This window comes from Vombatus ursinus, unplaced genomic scaffold (genome assembly GCF_900497805.2).
Source record: "Vombatus ursinus unplaced genomic scaffold, bare-nosed wombat genome assembly UNPS02014874.1, whole genome shotgun sequence".
In the NCBI taxonomy this organism is placed as follows: Eukaryota; Metazoa; Chordata; class Mammalia; order Diprotodontia; family Vombatidae; genus Vombatus; species Vombatus ursinus.
In genome coordinates, this window is record NW_020954652.1 from 15,129,854 (window position 1) to 15,151,981 (window position 22,128).

Consider the following 22,128-nt stretch of genomic DNA (forward strand, 5'->3'; position numbering starts at 1 on the left):
ACCCTAGCTAAAGTTCTAAGTTGGCTAAACTTAAACATCAACAAATATACCAAACTTGGAAAAAACAGAAAACATACCACATGCTGGAAAGTCATCTCTCCATTCCTGAATGGGATAACCAACATGGGAACAAGCTCGCGCATATTCTGTAGCAGCTCGGCAATAGGTATGATCATCATTAGTTCTGAAAAATACAAAGGAACCAGAATCCTGCACAAAGAATAGACAGTGATCAAGCCTGTGACCTTTCTAGACCACTAGGTTTCTCCTTCTGTTTCTTGCCAGTCACTTTGTGGGAATTTCAATAATCATTGGTGACAGGATGCATTCTCTTTATTATTGAGTATATATTTCAGTGTAGAAGATAGACAAATATAAGATATTTGGACTGGTGAACATTGATGACTGTTTCTCTGTGGGGTCTTTCTACAATCTAGACTAGGGGCTCTTAACCTGAAGTGAGATTATTTATTTTTTGTTAATATTTTGATAACTGTATTTTGATATCAGTGCCTTCTTTTGTAATTCTTTATATTTTACTTTATGCATTTAAAAGCATTATTCTCAAAAGGGGTCAAAATATTTTACCAGATTGACACACTTAATCAGACAAAGACACAAAAAAAGTTACGAACCTCTGAAGTCTAAACCGTTTTGGGGGGTTATGAACTCATTTCTGTTGGAAGAGGTATCCATTCTAATAACATATGTGTCCCTAGCCTTTTATTTTTACAATCAGCACCTGTTGTGATTTTCTTAGGTTTCAGTGCAACAGGCTAAGTTCCATTTCAACAAAATATTTATAAATAGAAAATATTTACAAGCTCCACTTTCACCCCCATGAGGTTCCATGTATTAGAGCAATCATTAGTATCACAAAATTAAACAATTCAGATAATCCTTTAAAATTCACTATGATATGATTTGATTCTTAGTGATATAAACTTTGTAAAGCTTCCAAAGCATTCTCAAATTTTAAAAGATGCGATTTCAAATATAATCTTGAGTTTTGGAAGTTATAAATTACTAAAGATATTATTAACTTTTATTTTGGTCTGGACCTGTAATTTCACTGAGGTAAGAACCTCCCAGTGAGAAGAATCCTCCTCTATTGCATATTAGCAGTAGTATCTGCCACCTAGTCTTAAAGAATTGAACAGGATCAAGGACAGGACAAGTTTTTTTTTTGTTTTTTTTTTTCCAGAGGTCACACAGCTGGTATGTGCCAACAACAGGATTTGAATATAGACCTTGGTTCCAAGACCAGCTGTCCATCCACTATATCATAATGTCTCTCTTAGAGTGAAATTATCTGCTAATTCCTGAAGCATTAATCTAACAAAAAATCTATAAAAACTGGTATTGTAAAATATATTTGTCTTTCATCACAAAAGATGAAGCACATAAAACAGAATAGGGACAAACAGATGAATGACATTAAGGATGTTGTATGTATTCCCGGGCTTCAACACCTTCAATCTATATATTGTCAAGTCACCATCTCAAACAGCATGGGATTCAGAATTATTGTAACCAGAGACTGTAGTTTAACTAGTCCAATCAACTGAGTTTCATTAGAAATGATGACTTGGCAGACAAATTGAGAGGCCTTAGAAAATCTAATAAACTGAGACTAAGTCCCAAAAAAAAAAAAACCAAAAAAAAAAACCGGCCTCTTTAGACAATTTAAGTTTGAATTGATGAGATCCCAGGAACCCAGACAGCTATTATTATCCTGGAAATATTCATACTGATTCCTAACATCAACTCATGATAATATAAGTCATTAATCCACTAAATACTAACTCACTGATCCAACCTAGAAAGTGATCTTGCTCTCTTTTTATAGATGCTAGTTTAATAATGAAGCTTAAACAAAGAGAAGTTAGACAATTCTATCTGAGATGGATAATGAAGAAAATGTCTTTGCTTATAGATTGAATGATTTGGAAACAAGAGTTTCATGAATTGGCATCTTATAAAGAAAAAAATAATGTTAATCAAAATTTAATATAAAATTCAACAATTATTAAGAGCCTACTGTGTGAAGAGCACTGTGCTAGAGGCTGGGGAAGATACAAGTTTTAGATCAGACGGTCTTGGCTTTTGTGATGATATACATATATGTAAGATACTGTGTGTAAATAATAGATGATTAAGCATTTTAGAGGGGTGCAAAGAGTCCAAAGTGGAAAAGTTCATTACCAGCGGAGAAGATTGTGGGGGAGATTTATGGACTATGTGACATTTGAGTTGACTTTCAGAGGAACTCAATGCACAGGGCGGTGGAGAAGATCCCCAAAACTGAGAATAATATGAGCAAATACATGTAGATAGGAAAGGCAAAGCTCATGTGTAGGGGACAATGAAGAAGCAAGTTTGACCGGAAAATCACGTATGTAGAAGGGAGTAGAATGAGATAACGTCAGGAAGATAAGACTGGTAAGATTATCAAAGGCCTGGAGTGATAGGGTAAGGATTTTGAACTTTAATCAGTAGGCAATTTGTGGGGGATTGAGGAAGGGACACTCCAGAATTTTGAACAGTACTGTACAAATATTATTTCATTTGATCCTCACAACAACCTGGTGAGGTAGATGCTATTATTATTCCCATTTTACATATGAGGAAACTGAGGCTGAGAGAGGTTAGGTGACTTGTCGATATAGTGAATGTCTGAAACGGGGTTTGAATTCAGGTATTCCTGACTCCAACTCCAGAGTATCCACCATGCCACCCATCTGCAAAGTCCTCACTCCCCTTCTTTACTTGATGCAATCCTACTTATTCTTAATTGCCTAAATAAAACACCATCTCTTTCTTGAAGCAAATTCTTTGTTCTATATTCTCTAAAAATGTACAATGTAATAGTATGTATTATACTTATTGGTATGTATACCTTATCCCCCTACTGAACTATAAGCTATATATTATGTGTTATTCAAACTTTGCATCTCTCTTGAGTGAATCAGTTGTCACATTTACCATCCCTGACATTACTGGATTCTACTCACATAACATAATCCTAACAGGGGTGGGAAACCTGTGGCCTCAAGGTCACATGTGGCCCTCTAGGTCCTCAAGTGCAGCCCTCTGACTGAATCCAAAACCCACAGAACAAATCCCCTTCATAAAAGGATTTTGTACTGAGTACAAGAACAGCTCTAGAAGCAAGGGCCCCAACGTGGAGCCTCAAGACAAACAGAAGTAGTGGCTCCTTCATCCAATAGCCCTGTGAGAGTGACCTGCCCCTCACAGTCACCCCAAAGGCATCATTCTACCTGATACTGTCATATCTTTCTTGTCACAGCTTTCCTCCTTCTTTTCTTGACAGAGGCTAGAGAATGAATCGGCTATTAAAGAACATTTCTCCTTCATTGACTAAAGAAAACTGAGTCTTGATACCAGTGGTTTCTGAAATCCCACCACACTTACTTGCAAAGATCATTGATACAGCTTGCAATATAGGAATACGGATCAATATACTCATGACAGCTGAGGAAAGGAAACTGCAGCAGGATCTGACACTTGAAGAAGATCACCTGCCCAGAAGAAGAGCGCGGTTAGTGAGAGGGCTGTTCTTCTCAGGTGTCCTCACTGTCTTTCATATTATGTGTCTCAAAAGAGATTCCACTTAAGAAAATGTACCTTCTATTTTATCCATTTTTTCCAGAAAAAAAAAAGAAAACAAGGCCCAGGATTTATAAGGTAGGTTCCTCCCCAGAAATAATCTATATCATTAATTTTTTAAACTAGATTTGTGATTTCATCTACATAGAGAAATACAAGGGGCAGAACTGCCTACACTCACGTGAATTGGCCCTGCACCGCAGTTTATAACCTTAGAGAGTCTCCCAGGACACTGAGGGTTTAAGTGATTTGGCCACAAGGTGGAACTTGAACCCAGATCTCTCTGACTCCAAGGTTCACTCTCTACCCCCTAAGCCATGTCTCTCTCAAAATCTTACTTAAAAAAAAAAAACCCACTGATTTCTTAATGAACAGAGCTCTCGTGAAAGTCATTTCATTCAAACTGCAATAGATTTCAAGGATCTCTAATTCCATTGATGTGCATCTCCCCTCCACTAAAGAGATCCCAGCCCCTCCCCAACCCCTTCCATGCTTTAGTAGACATCACCATGAGGCAGCTAGATTGCACAGGTGATGCAGTGTTGGCTTGGAATCAGGAAGACCTGAGTCTGAGTGCTACCTCAGACTTCTAGCAGCTGTGTGAGCTTCAATAAGTCACTAAATCTCAGTTTCTTCATCTACAAAATGGGGAAAATAATAGCACCTATTTCACAGGGCTGTTGTAAAGATCAAATGAGATGATACATGGAAAGCCCCATGAAAACCTTAAAACACTATAAACATGCTAACTATTATTATTATGGGTTCAGTCTAGTAAGTGGCAGACCCAAGATTCAAATCTAGATCTTAGAATTGAATGAATGAACATTCAAGTGCTTACTAGGTACAAAGCACTGAACTTTTGACTCAAAATCTCCACTAGTCTGGTCTTCAGATCTTTCACTAACCCCACACTTTAAAAGGGTTTTTCCCTCAATTTGGTAGGACCTGCTAGGTCTTATATCCCCATGGACTAAGCTTTGAGAAGTCAACGTAACCTTCAGGTCACAATGAGTGATGCCTGTGGGCTAAAACTTACTGGCAAAATTTGATATAAAGGCTTAAGAATATCATGTTCTAGAATTTTGGGGGGAATTAAATATTTAAATGAAATGCGACATTTTGTTTTCACTAAAACTGCCTATATTTTGATGACAACATAACACTATTGTCAAAATTGATAAAAAGGCAACTTACCTCAAAAGGATGTATTCCTACAGAGCATGGGCTTGGAAAATCTGATGCAGTAGCTATACATGTGGCAGCCTCTGCCGTTTGGACAGACCAGCTATTGGCAAACTTGGCGACGTCTTCTGTAACTTCATTTACTGCAAAACAACATTTAATAGCATCATTTTCCATGAATACAGATGCTTTTCTCTTAACGTAAAAAAGTAAAATGAAAATTTCCTGATTAAAAATAATTTTATATTCAATCAATCAAGAAGTATTAAGTGCCTACTATGTGCCAGATATTGTTCTAGATGTTGGAAATACAAATGTGAAGAAAGAAGCAATCTCTACTCTCAAAGAGCTTAAATTTTCATACTGTTAGGAGATGGGGATGAAACTTAATTGGCTTAGGGAACTCCCCTGTGAAGAAACTCATTTCACCAAGGTAGGTCAATACCTTCTCTACAATTGATAGTGTTACAGACTTGTCCAAACCTTACCCCACCCTATCTCTGTCTCTTTCTTTGTCTCTCTATCTCTGTCTCTCTCTATCTCTCTGTCTCTGTCTCTGTCTCTCTCACACACACACACACACACACACACACACACACACAACCAGCCAGCTAACTAAAGAGGACTTCCTGGTATACCTAGTCCAGAAACTTGAAGATTAAAAACAAAGGCTACCAATCCCACCCTATAATGGCAATCATGGCCTGAAAGTCATGGCAAAATCTTAGCCTCCTCTATAGGTACTCAGGAACTGCAGCAAGGAAACCTGAAGGAATACTGAATCCCTTAACCTTGTTTTTCTCCAACCATTTCTGGAGCACTTCTTTCTCAGGTCTAGCCAATGAAAAAATACAGCTTCAAGTCAAGTCAAAAAGCAATTATTAAGCATCTATTGCATGCCAGGCACTGAGTTAAGCTCTGGGGATACAAGAAAGGCAAAAACACTCCCTGCCTTAAAGGAACTCACAATCTAATGGAGGAGGCAACATTCAAGTAACTATGTATAAATAAAATATATACATGATAAATTGGAGATAATCTCAAAAGTTGAAGACATTGAAATCACCATGGGAACCATGGGAAGGAACAGTGACTGGAGTCAGAAGACTTGTTTAAATTCCACCTTTGAGATTTATTAGCTGGGAGACTTTGGACTCAGTTTCCTCATCTATGAAATGAAAAAGTTAGACAGAATGACCTCTGAGGTCCCTTCCAGCTCTAAGTATATGTGTCTGAACCACATGCCTCTTAAAAAGCATAGTTCCAGGGTTTCTTGTGGAGGCAACGCTTTTGCCTTTTTGGCACAGTGGATAGGACATGGGACCTAGAGTTGGAAAGACCTGAGTTCAAATCTGACATCAAACACACACTAGCTCTGTGACTCTGGGAAAGGCACTTAATCTCTGAGTGCCTCAAGTTCCTCATCTGTAAAATGGGGATAATAACAGCACCTCCCCTCCAGGATAGTTGTGAGGATCAAAGGAGATATTAGGAAAGTACTTAGCACAGTGCCTGGCACATAGTGGGTGCTCAATAATGCTTGTTCCCTTCCTCCTTCCCCTTTTAAGTTGCATTAATTCTGTGGAGAAGGATGGGGAATCACCTTGAGATTTCACTGGTATAGGAAATTCCCTCTAACAAGGAAGGTTAGTACCTCCTTTGGCATTTCTCAGAGCACAGAGAAGATAAATGACTTACCCTACATCACTCAGCAGATGTGTTAGAGGCAGGACCTGAACCCAGATCTTCCCAGGTTTGAGGTCAGGTCTCTGTGAACTATATCATCCTGCCTCTCATAACTCTATGATGCTAATGTGAAGTCTTACTGTGCATCACGCTCCATTAAAAAACATTAAAAACATTAAAAAACACCTGTTACTACAAAAAATGTATAATTATGTAAAATCAAAAAAGAGTTCTTTCTTAGCAATCCATGTATTCTAAGCCTGATTTGTTCCACAGAAGTTCAATACAACTAAAGAATGCTGAAGTTCAGATCCCAGAGTTCTAACTCCAGGATATAAATGACATATTTTTCACTAATTCTCACTGTAACTAATTAAAAGAACCCAAAAAGCTGGGGGTTTTTTTACTCATCTTGAACTTGATAAATATTAGCTTGGCTGCTTTGAAATCCAAAATGTAAATTCCTGCTGTGGGACACAGATCACAGATCAGAAAATTTTAGAGCCAAAAGGGGCCTTGGGGATCATTTTGCATGCAGCCCTCAGTCTCAGAAGGCATGAATTATGGAGAGGGTACATTCAATTTCCACTTGGCAAAAAATGTAAATCTTCCTGGACACACACAGTGAAAAGCCTAATTTCTTTGTGACGCAGCCCCTGGAGCATAAGATACACACAAGCAGAAAAATACAATTTTTAAAATCCCAGATGAGAAACTACATTCCCAACCGCATTTAATCAAGCTGCTTAGTTGCCCTCTAAAAATTATTTATATTAGAAAAATATAGACTGCGTTTAGAAAGAATACAAATCCTCTTATAACAAAAAGTACTAAACCTAACACCTAAACATCTCCTTGCGTAAGACCACTGGTGGATTGAGGGAAGGGAGATTTTAAAGAGACACCTTACCTAGGTAACCTATGAGGTTGCTAGAAGTTACTACACCAATCATTTTCATTTCCTTAGTTTCTGAGACAGTCAGAAATAAAATAGTCTTCCGTGTCCTCCTACTTTCCTTTTAGGAAACCATCTTGCCTCTCTCATTGCATTTTCTCTTATCTGTTTTGAATCCTAGTAATCTAGGATCCTCATATTGTGCCAAATGTCCCACTGTAGTATCCAGTCTGTAGGTGTCCTCCCTCCCTGAGTAACACCTTAAGCTCCACACAATCAGGGTTTGTTAGCGTCACCGTCATAATTCTTCCCTCCACCAGGCTTACGTAGTTCCTATTCTGGCTCCCATCCCCTGCTCTCTGGACAAGATCGGGGTACTTTTTTTTAAAGCCAACAACGGCCTTCTGCCTTGATCCCTTGGGAAATGAAGAGATGAATGGGTTTGTATTCCTGGACCACAGTTTAAAACATAGGAACCATAGGGTGCTGGTCAGAAATGAAGTACTACCAAGAAGATGAGAATATATTTACTTGTTACATCAAAATGGCTTTAAACTGAAAAGGAAGACTGAGGGAGAAAATTCTCTATGCATTTAACAGGGAGTCCTAGCCTGTAAGTATCCCCTGGTTACTTATTCACCCACTAAATAAGATAACACAGAGTTTAGCAACAATGTAAGAAGAGAAGGGCAAAGGGGACATAAGCATTTATGTAGCACCTACTATGTGCCAGGTACTATAGCACTTTATAAATTATTTCATTTGATCCTCATAACACCCCTGAGAGGTAGCTGCTCTCCTGAGTCAACCAAGATTTAAGTGACTTCCCCAGGGTCACACAGCTCATAAGTATCTGAGGCCACATTTGAACTGAGGTCTTCCTGACTCCAGGCTCAGAGATCCATCCCGAGCACGACCTGACTGAACAGCAGGAGAGATCCAGAAAGTTCATAGGAGACAAAATACAAGAAAGGATCTAGCAATCAAACACATAGCTTCAGATGTCTATTTACAAATGCTTACACAGATAACAAGCACCATAACATAGGGAGGTAAGCTTGACTTCACAAATATCACTGAGATTTAGTGGGATAAGCCTCATGCCTGGAATGTGGTTCTCCAAAGCTTCAAATCTTGTTCAAAAGAAAGAAGACAGATGGGGGAGAGGGGGAAGGGTTTGGAAAGGGAGGGCAAGAATAGAATTTTTTTATTAAGAAGATAATGATAATATGTGGAAATCCAGGAACCAAAGTACACTAGAGAACATTTGGTGATCAATAAATGAAAGCTGTATTGTCATAAGGGTATACTACAGACCACTTGGATGGAAAGAAGAAATGGATTAGAATTCAAGAAAAAAAATCACGAGCTTGTCACAGAGGTATGGTGGGAGGCTTCAATTATGGAGGCATCTGCTCAACCTCTCTCTTGACCAAAACAAGAGAAGCTTGGCAGTTAATGTCCTTCAAAATCCATCTGCTCCCCCCCACACACACACACACATTTCTAGATTTAATTCATATTGCTCCATGCATTCATGATTCTAACCAAACTCACCTATATTGTGCCCCAAAATGGGCATCGACTCTCCTGCTCTATCCTCATGAGTGAATTATACTGCCTCCTCACATCCACCTGTCAAAATTCTTAGTCTCCTCCAAGGCTTTAGCTCAGGTACCACTACCTTTTATGAAACTTTTCCTAATTCCCTTAGTTTTTTTGCTATTGTTATCTCTTCAGAAATTACTTCATATTTCCATGTTGGTGTATATGTTGTATAGTAAGCTCTTTGAGGGCAGGGAATATTCCATTTTTATGTCTTTATATTCCCAATCCTTAGCATCCTCTTTTGCACCTCGTGGCCCACCTGAAAAATGTTTATTGGTTTGAGTTGAATAGCATTCTCACCAACCTGGAAGGGCTGGTGTGCAAAGAATTGGTGAAAGGGAGGTGATGAGATTCCATCTTAAAAGCTGTATTAGAAGAGGAGAGAAAAGCCTAGCAAAGTATGTATGGCATGCTCTGTAGAGTTGGGAGAGAAGATGTCAAGTACTCAAAGAAAGATTCTCTAAGATTTTTTTAAGACTAGGTTTCCCCATTTCACCCAGGCTGAAAATGCAGGGGCCACTCAGTGGCCCAATTCCTCTGCTAATCAGCAGAAAAACTTTGACCTATTCTAATTCTGACACAGACCTCACCTCCTTAGGCAGCCTGGTATCCCTCCTCAAGAACTCACAATATTGGTGTCATGCATGGTGTGGACACCTAACTGGCTTTAGCCTTTTACCTCTCGGAGCTCCTTAACTCAGCAACCCAGCATCCTTAGAGTTCTGGGTAGCAGGGATTATAAGCATTCCTACCATGCTTGGTCCATGGACTGAGATTCCAAGGGGGAATTCTCCAATGAGAAACAGCCTCATTGCTCCTGTTTTGATGAGTTTTATGACTTTTGGCATACCTCTGATCTGAACTTGATCTTGCTCTGGCCGAGAGATTTCGCAGAAGAAATCCTGTAGGAAGCCGAATGCGGCACAAACCTTTCCTTTGCCTCCACAAAACCTAGCTGTGACCCATGTCATCAGGACCTTCACTTCTAGGGACTTAACAAATCAACTTCACTATGTTAATGATATGGAAATGTTTTCCATTTAAGGTGGAATGTTTGCATTTTGACAGAATACTTCTGGCAATAGCAGTTTTTTTTAACCTAAAGAAATAAATATAATTTTGAGAATGTTAGGCATGAAGCATGACAAAATGGCTGGGGCCTAGCTAGATACCCATAAGCCTTTCAGCTACTTCTGTTGACCTGCCTTGGACCAGCCTTGCTCTCCTTATTAAAGACATAAACAAATACCTTTCACCTTCATTTATACATTTATTTGTGTGGACATACAACTGTATAGTCCCCAGCAGTTCTTTCATTCTTTGACCACTACATGTTGGTGTCTACAGTAAAAACAGACCCTGTTTTTAGGAAATCATCAAAGTAATTGTCACATTCAACGGTCCACCTAGGTAAAATGGTATGATTTCAGGTTAATTTTACCCCCTTTCCCAACCTACCAGCTATTATGAAAGGTAAAATTTAAATTGTTCATTTTTCTGTTCATCACCTTAAAATGTGAAAGTAGGACTTTTGGAAATAACCATTTCCAATATATTGGGAATTGATATGATCTGCTGGAGTTTAAAGGAACATCATTCTCTAAATAATACAAGTATTTCACAGATGAAAGTGAATAGATAACCAAATAGATAATCAATGCCTGGAAATAAACCCTTCCAAATTATTGTGCTATTTTCTTTGTATTCCTCTGCAGGTCACCCTACCTTGCCAAAAAAAACTACCAATTTGCAATCATTTAAGATAGCCTTACTGGGACTGGCTACAAAATATCTCTCCCCTAAATAGGCAGATATGCCCCAAAGGTGTTCCAAATTTACATTTGTATTTAGTCAAATGTGAAGTATTTACTGTTTCTCAAGTCTTACATGAAAGAAAGTACTGTCCTACTGGAGCATCACTTAAAATAATAATACAGGAAAAGTGACTGGCAGCTGCTATTTCTAATAGTCTGAGATCAACAACTTGGACAGGGAAAAGAAGACATTCTAACACTCCACACCACCATCATCAACAACAACCAGCATTTACTGCATGTCAAAGTTAAGGGAACCACCATCCTCTCTGTCTCCCAGACTCACAACCTTGATCTTCCTGAAGTAAGGTCTTGTCATGTCAACCCCCTCCCCCACCATTCAATAAACTTCAATGGCTCCCTATAAATTCCAGGATCAAGTAAGAAATTGCTTGTTTAGCTTCTCATGACTGGGCCCCTTCCTACCTTTCTCCAGTCTTCTGACACTTTACTCCCCTCTATGTACTCTACGAACCAGTGACCCAGACCTTCTTGTTCTTAACAGACAACACTCAATCCCCCAATTCTGCCTTTTCACTGGCTGTCCGCCATGACTATAACGCTCTCCTATTTACCGTCACCTCCTGGCTTTTCTGGCTTCCTTCAAGACTCAGCTCAAATGCTACCTACTTCAAGTCCCCAGTGTATTTTGGTTGTTCTAGGCATTTTACTTACCATGCTGTATTTGCAAGTCGTCAGACTGAATGCTGTTATAATTCCCACACAAACCACTGGTTTTTCCTTTGTGGTCCTCAGACAACTTAATGTAAATGCCAGATATGCCATCCCAAGCCATTGAAAAGCCAAAGTTTGTTTTCACCAGAATGTAGTCAGCGAGCCTCTCAATGTAAATATGCCCAATTGACTGTGGCAATGTCAACCTGGAAAAACAGAACAAAAGTATTCCTAAGAGCTCTGACATAAAGTCAGTGATAATGACCTTGGGGGAAAAGTCTTCTAGGATTACATGGTTCTTCAAATGATAAGAAATTTTCTACATCAATACTAATAGACCTAGTTACTAAACACCCAATCAGTAATTTAGTTCAATTTAATTCAACCATGAGTTAATCTATCAACATGCATATATTATGTACTAAAAGGGCATACTATGTGCAAGGCAAAGTTCTAGGCTTTAGAGATACAAAGATGAAATAATATATAGTAGTCTTCAAGGAATTTACAATCTAATGATGAGGATTGAGATATCTACACAAATAGCTATAATACAAAGCAGAATGTGATCAATTCAAATGAGAGATCAATTTCATTCCAGACCAATTCAACCAATAGAACCAACATTTATTAAGTTTCTACCATGGGGAAGGTACAAACTGCTGAAAATAACAACAATAATAGCCCTTCTAGCTTTAGGGGAAAAGGATAAAAGTGATATAGGAAGAAGAGGGAAAACCAAGATACCTAGCATAAAGAAGAGTTGAGCCTTGAAGGAAGGGAAAGATTTCAAGAGGCAAGAATGGAGGGGAATGCAGAATGAGTCCAATCTGGCATGGTGTACAGCAGTGAGCAAAGTCACAGAAACTGGACATGATAGTCATGCTTGGATCCTGCCTACATATCCAATTGTCTACAGGATGTATCTATCTGAATGTCCCACTGGCTCTTCAAATTCAACACGACCAAAACTAAACTTGAAATATTTCCCAATAAAGCCCATTCTTTCTTCTGATTTCATTATCTCAGTCAAAGGCATTACCATTTACCCAGTCTCTCATTTGAAAACTTTACATTATCTTTGGATTTTAGAGTTCTGAGAGAAGGAAGTGTCCCTATTGTTCACCAAATCCTTTTTAATCTAATCCCTGCAAAATCCCTGACCCACCCTCTCTATTCCCACAAACTATTAGAAAAAGAAATGTATTGCCTTTTCATTTACTCATCATACACCTGCCACTTTGAGCAATATTTGCTGAAATAATAATAGATATAACAATGGTAGTACATGTCTCAAGCTGTCCTTTTCCCCTCCCTAAGTCAGCAAGGTGTATTAAAAGAACAATGAATTCAGAGACCTGGGTTCAAATCCTGACTGACTCTTTTGTAGCTATGTGTCTCTGGGCAAGTCATTGAGTCTACATCTCATTTTCCTCATCTCTAAAATAGGGATAATATAACTTTTGCCACCTTCCTCATAAGGTGATAGTGAGGAAAGTGCTCTATTAAAAATGAGAAGCAATATGGTGTAGTGAATGAATTAAAATGAATAAATAATTGAATGAATGAGGGAATGAATGAATGTGCAAATCAATCAATGAGTGAATGAATGAAAAAATAAATGAAAGACGTTATTTATGCACTTTTTATGTGCCAAGCATGGTGGTAATCATTGAGGATGCATATTCAAAAGTGAGATATGCCTATTTTCGACAAGCTTATGTTCAAATGATAGAGACAATATATTATAGGAGAGTGGTGGCCAGCAAAGGGAGTCATGGTTCAGGAAGTCACCAAGATGATAAGTAGAATAATAGGGCAGTCAATTGACATGCCCTCCTGGAAATTAACACTTTAAGCAGAAAGTGCCCTAGAGATGGAGGAGATCTGGTGTGGTGGGTGTCACTATAGGCCCCCTGACACCCCAAGTGGTATGTAATTAAACCAGGTTTGTAGGCCATAAAGCAGAACAAAGATGGCAAGTCAGTATAGACATGGGATTATAAACAAGGCCAAATTCTGATTGGTGGGGTAAGGTCATGGCAACTAATTGGAAGGAATGGGGAGAGAGAACCTATGACCCTAATTCTATGCAGGTTATTGCCACAAGGGACAGTTTGTTTTCATTTGGGGAATAAGGAAGACAGGAGGAGCTGCACTCATCCATGATATGATCTTCATAACTGGTTCACTAGCATCCTTTAAAAAAAACCACTAGTGATACTTAGCTTTAATGAGGCACATCATCAGGACTGGCCCAGGATACAGGGGTTTGAACCCCCCTCAGATACCTACCTTGAACAAGTACTTTATCCTCTCTAACCTCTCCTTCCTTACCCATAAGATGAGGGGGCTGGATCAGACCATCTCTATGAACCCTGACAGAGCTAAATCCATAATCCTATTGTAACAGCCTCACCCATAGAGGCTAGAGATAGTTACCATATCATTGAGAGGCAATGGAATCTTGGACAATGAGTCTGTGAGGAGACTGAGAGTTTTAACTGACATTCTAAAAGATTATCTGTCATGGCTTAAAAAGATTAAATGAAGTACAGAGAAAAAGAAGATGAAGTGTACTTTCCTAAGAGAACTGTTTAAAATCTTTATCTTGTGAAGAAGTATTTATAAAAAGAATTCTTAAAAGATGTTGGCTGCAAGCCTGGGAAAGCTGAAGAACAGAGCTACATTTCAGGTATAAAGAGAAGCCAACAGTTGTAATGATTTTTGAGGGTGACTTGGCTTTAATATCTCCCATAGATCAAAGATTGCAAACAATTATTTATGTCTTCACTTTGTTGTCTGTTGTACTATCAATAAAGAGTATAGATAGTAGCCTTAATATTTATTTAAATAAATTGATATTTACTGATATTATTTAATTAAACATAGGAAATCAAGAGATTTGATATAGAGAAATGAGCAAAGAGCTTTGGGGAAAGAGGCATCTCCAACATATATTTTATAAATCTGGTACATTAAGGTAGGGCCTCAGAGCTCATTAATTATTGAGAGAAATGCTGCAATTTTAGTAATTAATATGGAAGAATCAGAATATTTCCCCTCTATTACCTTTGAACCCAGGATAAGAAGGAATATAAGGCAAATGAAGTAAGAGCAAGGAGAGGGAAAGGTAACTACCCCACTTAGCCTAGGTCAATCCTCAAATCCTGCCATACCGTGATATTTTTTTAATGGAACTATGATTTTATTGCTGTAGGAAGCTTGTGGTGAAGAACTTCCTTCCCCACTGTGGTTGGGTATTTTTCTCTGCAATTTATAGTACCTGGGGCACCATGCTCGGTGTCACAAGGCAGTATATGGCAGAGGTTGGACTTTAACCCAGCTCTTCCTGATTCTGAAGCTGGATATTTACCCATGATGCTACTATGACACTCTGCCTCTTAATTCTATGACATGATTTTATTAGTAGTAGTTATTGAGGAATGATCCACCTTTATTACCTAAAATCATCTGTGTCTTACAAAGAAAAATAACATGTGCGGTTAACTGGATACAGCTACATTCTAGCAGTATGGATCACTGATAAAGAATCACAGAACACTTGAGTACTTGATCCAAACCCATCAAACATAGCATTTCCCCTCACACACATGCACAAAGAAGGGGCCTAGGAAATTCGGGAACGGTAAACACTCCCAGGATCACAGTATGATACCCAGCACTTTGTTGGGGAAGAATTTTTTTCACTCCTGTGTATTAATACTGCCTTACACATGGAGAATCTTAATACATGCTTGTTGTACTGAATAACATTGAGTACTTCACAGAAAAGCATGTGGTCGAATACAAATCTTTTCCAATTCATTTGCTGAGTGTCCTATGCCATCTGGTCTCAATATTCTAACAAGTTAATGCTAGCATTCGAATTACAGAATTTATTTTCAGCTGTACAGAATCTCGGAGACCTGTGAGGCCAAGTTCCTCATCTCACAATATGGAAAATATGACCCAGGGAAGTAAAGCACATTTTGGGGGAGTTTTTTTTTTCAAAACAAAATCATTTGATAAGATGATAACAAAAATAGAAATAATTGTATTACACATGTCTCCAGCTATACTCCTTCCACCCCAAAACCCAAGACGCATCAGGTATGGTAAAAGGGAGCTGAACTAGGAGCCAGAAGACCTGAATTCAAATTCTGACTCTGATTCATTCTGGGCAAGTTGTTGATTCTTTGTCTTATTTTTCTCATCCCTAAAATGGGAAGATTAACACTGATACCATCTTCTTCATGGAATGATTGTAAGGAGAGTGCTTTGTAAAAAAAAAATGAGAGGTAGCATGCCTTAGTGGATGACTAAAAAGCATTGATTATTTGTCCATCACTTTCTAGGTGCTGAGGATACAGACATGAAAGTGAAAGGGTCCCTGAATTAAAGGAATTTACATCCTAATGGCCTCTGTGAAATTACTGTAAGTTCCTCACTAGGTAAATTCTTAGGTTTATTTTAGATGAGGAAATGCTACCTTCTTATTCCCCAAAACTCATTTCCACTCTGAGCTGCTTCGAAATTAGATTGCAAATTTCATTTGAGCAACTATCAGATCATACCTGATTCCATCTTTTTTTACTTCATGACCAGAAATGAGAATTTCTTCTTGGCTTGAAAAGAACAAGCTAACTGACCGATGGCAGTAGTACATGGAACCAGGGCACTTAGGACTATTATGAACCTGGAGGGGAGAAAAATAAACACAGTTGATGGGAGCCAAGGAAAAAAAAATAAGTTTACCAGTGTTGCATTTCCATAGTCCCATCACTTCCTGGCACTTTACAAATGTTATATAACTACACTTAGGGATCGCTTACTTTACCAATGGAAAGTTTAGAACAGAAGAGAAAATGCTTTCTTTAACTGAAATATCAGGGAGAATTTAGGGAGATGTTATCTTTAGCTTAGAAAACAGTAAAGAGAACTGATTTGCTACAACATATACACATATATACATTAGATAGATAGAGATATGTGACTCCAGCCTTATTGGGTTGGCTTCAGTGTTGTTTAGTCTTACATTTATATAGTACCTTTTTCTTTTCAAGACCTGAAACTACCCATGTAAGGTTTTAAAATTCCAAAGCCCCATATCATGTACTAGAAGCAAGTAGTGCTACTGAGCTCCAGACAATATGTTTGTAACTTGATGTCACCTGTTAGAGAATCATGAAATATGCTTCAAATGGAGCAAAGCTAAAGATATTTGGAAGTCTGGATGGCATAGTACAGGGGTGGGGAACCTTCAGCCTCAAGGCCACATGTGGCCCTCTAGGTCCTCAAGTGCAGCCCTATGACTGAATCTAAACTTCACAGAACAAATCCCCTTAATAAAAGGATTTGTTCCGTAAAACTTGGACTCAGTCAAAAGGCTGTACCCAAGAACCCAGAGGACCACATGTGGCCTTGAGGTCAGAGGTTCCCCACCCCTGGCATAATGCATTAAGAGTAAGAGCTAGAGCCAGAAAGACCTGGGTTCAAGTTCTGCCTTTGACTTCTACCAGGTGTATGATTCTGCGCAAGTCATTTGACCCTTCAGTGACCCAGGCAGCTCTCTGAGTCTGAGACTAGAAGTTGCAGGGTGGGTACTGATTTTCCCCAGTAGAGGTAATTTTGATTATACTGGGTGTTCCCAGAAGTCCTAGTTCAGCCTTACGTTTTAATAGTTTAAAATCTCATTAAGACTTGTGAGACACTCTATATACGAGTATATAAAGATATACACACACACATAAACATAGAGAAGGGAATATAAGTAAGGGAGAGGGATGGCAGGAAGAAAGCAAGAGTATGAAAAGAAATAAATAGAATTCCAGATGTTTCCAATCTATGTGGTGTAGGGAATGGAGTTTCCATACTGAGATTACACTACATTAATGAAATCACAGGTCTAGATTGGAAACAAAAAAAAGTGTAGAAAGTGGCATATATACAGCTTCACTAAAGAAAAAAAAGTTCCATTGGTGAATCTTAAAGAGATTCCATGAACAAAACCATCCCCAATGTAAACAACATCTCTTAAAAGTAGAAACAGAGCTAGAGTTTGTATCCTAATATTAATGCATACATATAATCCTTTCTTGAGCCTAACATTCATAAAACATTTATAAATCACTTGTTGTATATACAGGGCAATTAGGTGGCACATTGAATAGAGCCCTGGCCCTGGAGTCAGAAGTACCTGAGTTCAAATCCAGCCTCAGACACTTACTAGATGTGTAACTCTGGGTAAGTCACTTAACCCTGTTTGCCTCAGTTTCCTCATATGTAAAAGTGAGCTGGAGAAGGAAATGGCAAATCATTTCAGTACTTTCGCCAAGAAAACCCCAAATGGGGTCACAAAGAGTCAGACTCAACAACAACAACAATTATATGCAGACTATCATGCTAGGGAAAAAAAGGAAGACAAAATTTAGTTAAGCTACAGTCTCTACTCTCATGGAACTTAGAGTCTTAGATGGGGATAAGAACCAATACAAGTAACCATAATACACAATAATTCATGAATAAGTTCATTATAAAGGTGCATAATGAAGTGCTGTTTGAGATATAAAGGAGGAAAAATGATTGCCAACAGAGGAGATTAGGGATAGCTTTATGGATATGGTGTCATTTGGGTCTTGGTGGATAGTGAGAAGAATTAAACGATGTTACATGACCAGATTTATTTGTAAGGAAGATTATTCTGGCATTGAATATGCCAGGCATGTTCTTAATTGAAGGAAGGGAAAGAGTGGAAGAAAAAAAGCTCTATTAGATGACTACTGAAATATAAACCAGAGAATCAGTAACAATAGCTTGTACTAAGGTAGTGGAGATGAGAATAGGAAAAGGGAAGGAATGTAAAAAATATTGTGAAGATAGAATAGACAAGACTTTGGCAAATGGTTGGATATGAGAGGCATGAGAAAGAGAAAAGTCAAAGATACCACCAAGGTTTGGCATTACCCATCACAGCCTTTTCTATTCATGAATCTTGTTCTATGTTTAGTTATGATTTTTTTATGTATTTGTCTTTTCCCTATTACTAGATGGTATGCTCCATGAGGGCAATGGGAATATCTGATTTATATGTGTTTGTCTCCAAAAAACCCAACACAATTATCTGCATTTATTTGGTGCTTAATAAGTGGCAACTGAATTTGAGTGTGAAGAATTGAACATTCAATCAATAAGCTTTTATTACCTGTAGACGTGCTGGGCAAAGTATCTAGCTTTGGAACCTGATGTATCATATGATCATGGATTTAGATGTAAAAGAAACATGAGAAGAAACATAGGATCACAGATTTAAAGCTGAAAGCGACCTTAGAGATCATTTTCCAAATGACTTCAAAACCAGGACTTACTATACTCAGCCAAGCAAGACAGGTAAAAAACAAAGGGCAAGGAGGAAGGGCTAGTGGCACTAAGCCCTGGGAATCTGGGCCAGCATGAGAAAGGGCAGGCCAGTGGAAAAAGAGCACCTGAGGTAGGGTCTGTAGAAGAATCCCTGGAAGGTAGAATGGGAACACTAGACACAAAGTCTTCCCGCCTACTTCTTTTTCCTTGAGCCAGCCCTGTCTGTGGCACAGATGCAGACAGATTTGTAATCCTGTTGAGTCATTACACTCCATTTAGTAACTTTCAACATGACCTATTTCCTTCCTGGGATTCTAGAATTTAATGGCCTTTTTTTGTTGTTATTGCTGTTGTTTTAAAAAGCCTCTCTGACTCCTTTCAATATTTGTGCTCCTTTACTTTTATCAGCACTTTTTCCATCCCTTTGTCATTGGACCACCTGTTCTGTCTCCCTCCTCTGCCATCATTCCTTTGTTTCTGCTATCCAAACTATGCCATCTGCATATATTAATCTCTTGTTGCATGTGGGAGGAGGAGATGGCTCAAGCCATCCCGAACAAAGACATGAGAGAAAAAGAAAAAGGTTTCAGCAAATCAAGACAGTGGGAAACTCCAGCTCTTAAATCCTACATGGCTTCATGATGCTTCTTCAACATGTACAAGTAATCTCTGTGCTGAATGAAATATACTCTCTTTCCATCGATGTGAGCTTTCTATCTAAAGAGAGTAATGCTATAAGAGAGAAGAAAAGACACAACTTAGAAAAGAGAGGTAATGTGGAATGATGGATAGAAAGCCAACCTTGGGGCCAGGAAGACTTAGCTTATTCAAGTCCTGTCCTTCACATGCTAGCCAGGGGACCATGGACAAGTCACATAACCCCCAAATAAACACACACAACTGAAATTCTGAAAATCAAGGAAGAGATAAACAAAATTGAATATTAAAAAGTATTTACTTGGGGACAACTAGGTGGTTCAGTAGATAGAGCGCTGGCCCTGAAGTCAGGAGGACCTGAGTTCAAATCAGGCCTCAGACCAAACACTTGACACTTACTAGCTGTGTGACCCTGGGCAAGTCACTTAACCCCAATTGCCAAAAAAAAAAAAGATAAAAAACAAAAACAAAAAAAAATGATTATTTGATAAACAAATCTGAGCTGATTTTTCAAAAACAATTAATAAAACAGAAAAACCATTAGCTAATTCAATTTTCCAAAAGAGAACAAAGCAGATTACTTAACCTCTCCATGCCCCAGTCAACTCTTTAAACTATAACTTATAGGGGAGTCACCAATCTGCATCAATGGAATGAGTTTCCACACTGAGAGTTCCCCACATGAATGAAATGACTGTTCCAGATCCCCACTCTCCCGTACACACACACCCAAAATATGTAGAAGGAAGAAGTATCACTGAAGAAGAAAAAGAAATGTGAGGAGAGAGAAACAGTGAGGTATCTATTCACCCTACTCTGTCCAAACTTCAAAAAAAATACTAAAATGATATAGCTTAAGGATAAAGACATGTCACCTAACAAATATTGATTTTCAAATATCAGTGGCAGCAGAGTACGTTTGGGTGGCCTGATAAGTATATTCCCACTCAAGTATTCCCCTTCTTTCATCCATGGTCCTATACTCAGGCTAGACTAAAAGGTTGATTCAGTCCATTCAGTATCCCTCTACCTCCAACACTTAGAAGCTATTTGGGATGCTATTATCATCCAATATTTTCCATCATGAATCAAGATCTTTTTAAGCACAGTTACTTCCATCCCTGGGCTACCTACCCAAACAGTGTACCGGGGTTCTTGAGCACCACAGTCCTTTGCCAAAATGTAAGAACAGTTTCCTGGGAAGTAATAATAGATGCCATCGAATGTTTCAAAATGGTGTTGTCCCCATGTTTTGCAGATTCCATCTCTCTCCTTACCTGTGTTAGGTACTGAAGGAAACAAAGCAAAATAAGGTTATAATTAGCAAGATTAAAAAAAGTTGGTCATATTTTTGCAATGTTTCAGAAGCAGAGCCAATTCAGATTCCCATTTTAAAAGGTGCATACTTAATTCTGATCATTGGATTATCATAATCAATATTGCAACGTCTATTTTAGGATCTCCAGACCTGGGTTCAATCTAGCTTCAGATATTTATGCATGACCCTGAAAAAGTCATTTACCCTCTATGTGCCTTAAGTTTCCTCATTTGCAAAAAAATGGGATAATAATAAAGATGTTACCTCCCAGGGTTATTATGAGGATAAAGTGAAAAAATTAATTTTATCTATTATCTATAAAATGCTTTATAAACCTTAAAGCAATATGTAAATGCTATACAAATATGTATGCATATTATATTCATATTTACTTTTATATACATGTAAGTAATTACGTTATTCACACATCTATGCATAAAACATGTACATATACATATATAGTAAATATACATATATAAATGTATGCATGTTTCTATAAACCTATATACATATGTGTATGTAGGTATACACATATGTGTGTATATAATACATACATACACATATATATATGTATGTGTGTGTGTGTGTGTGTGTGTGTGTGTATATTTGGTAGTATTTCCATGTTGTAAAGGAGTAGAAAGGTGGTATCAATGGAGAATGGCTAAATAATAAGTGATACATTCACATGATGAATGTGAATGTGACACAAAAAAGGATGAATCTGAAAAATACAAAGAAGCATATGAAGATGTATAAGAACTGATGGAAAGTGAAGTAAGCAGAGCCAGGGGAGCCATTTAGAGGCCCACTCAGATTTGGAGTCATAAAGACTCAGGTTCAGATTCAACCTCAGATACTTACTAGCAGTATGACCCTGGGTAAATCATTTAAACTCTCTGTTTCCTGCTCTATAAAAGGAAAGGTTTGGATTTGAAGTCCTTTAAGGCTCCTTCCAGCTCTAAATCTATAATCCTATGCTCTTCCCCTTTTACACATGAGAAAAATTAATTCTCAGTATGGTCAAATGACTTTCCCAGAGTCATGCAGTGAGTGATGGTAGAACTCGGGCTCCCTTCTAGGTCTTGACTCCAAATCAAGTGCCCTTGCAGCAAACCCCAATAATGAAGGATTATCGATGAAATAATAGATTTCTCCAATACCTAGTCAAATGCAAACAATGCCAGCTTCCTAATAGCAGGGGTGTTCCATTCTTGTCTTTGTATTCCCATAGCCCAGTCCCTGTGACCTAGTCAGTGCTTAATAAATATATCTTGAATTAAATTGACGTGAGAAGTATGTAT

The 22,128-nt window shown here is 38.2% G+C and overlaps 1 protein-coding gene across 1 annotated transcript in view; it reads right to left on the reverse strand.

Moving 5' to 3' along the window:
- Positions 1 to 22,128, reverse strand: part of OTOGL (otogelin like) — a 183,932-nt gene that overhangs the window by 150,899 nt on the left and 10,905 nt on the right. The window contains exons 6-11 of the mRNA XM_027842532.1: positions 20,644 to 20,798; positions 16,071 to 16,192; positions 11,494 to 11,699; positions 4,828 to 4,958; positions 3,436 to 3,542; positions 78 to 184 (exon numbers count right to left, since the gene is read on the reverse strand). Coding sequence (XP_027698333.1) covers positions 78 to 184; positions 3,436 to 3,542; positions 4,828 to 4,958; positions 11,494 to 11,699; positions 16,071 to 16,192; positions 20,644 to 20,798 — 828 coding nt within the window. The remainder of the gene's footprint in view (positions 1 to 77; positions 185 to 3,435; positions 3,543 to 4,827; positions 4,959 to 11,493; positions 11,700 to 16,070; positions 16,193 to 20,643; positions 20,799 to 22,128) is intronic.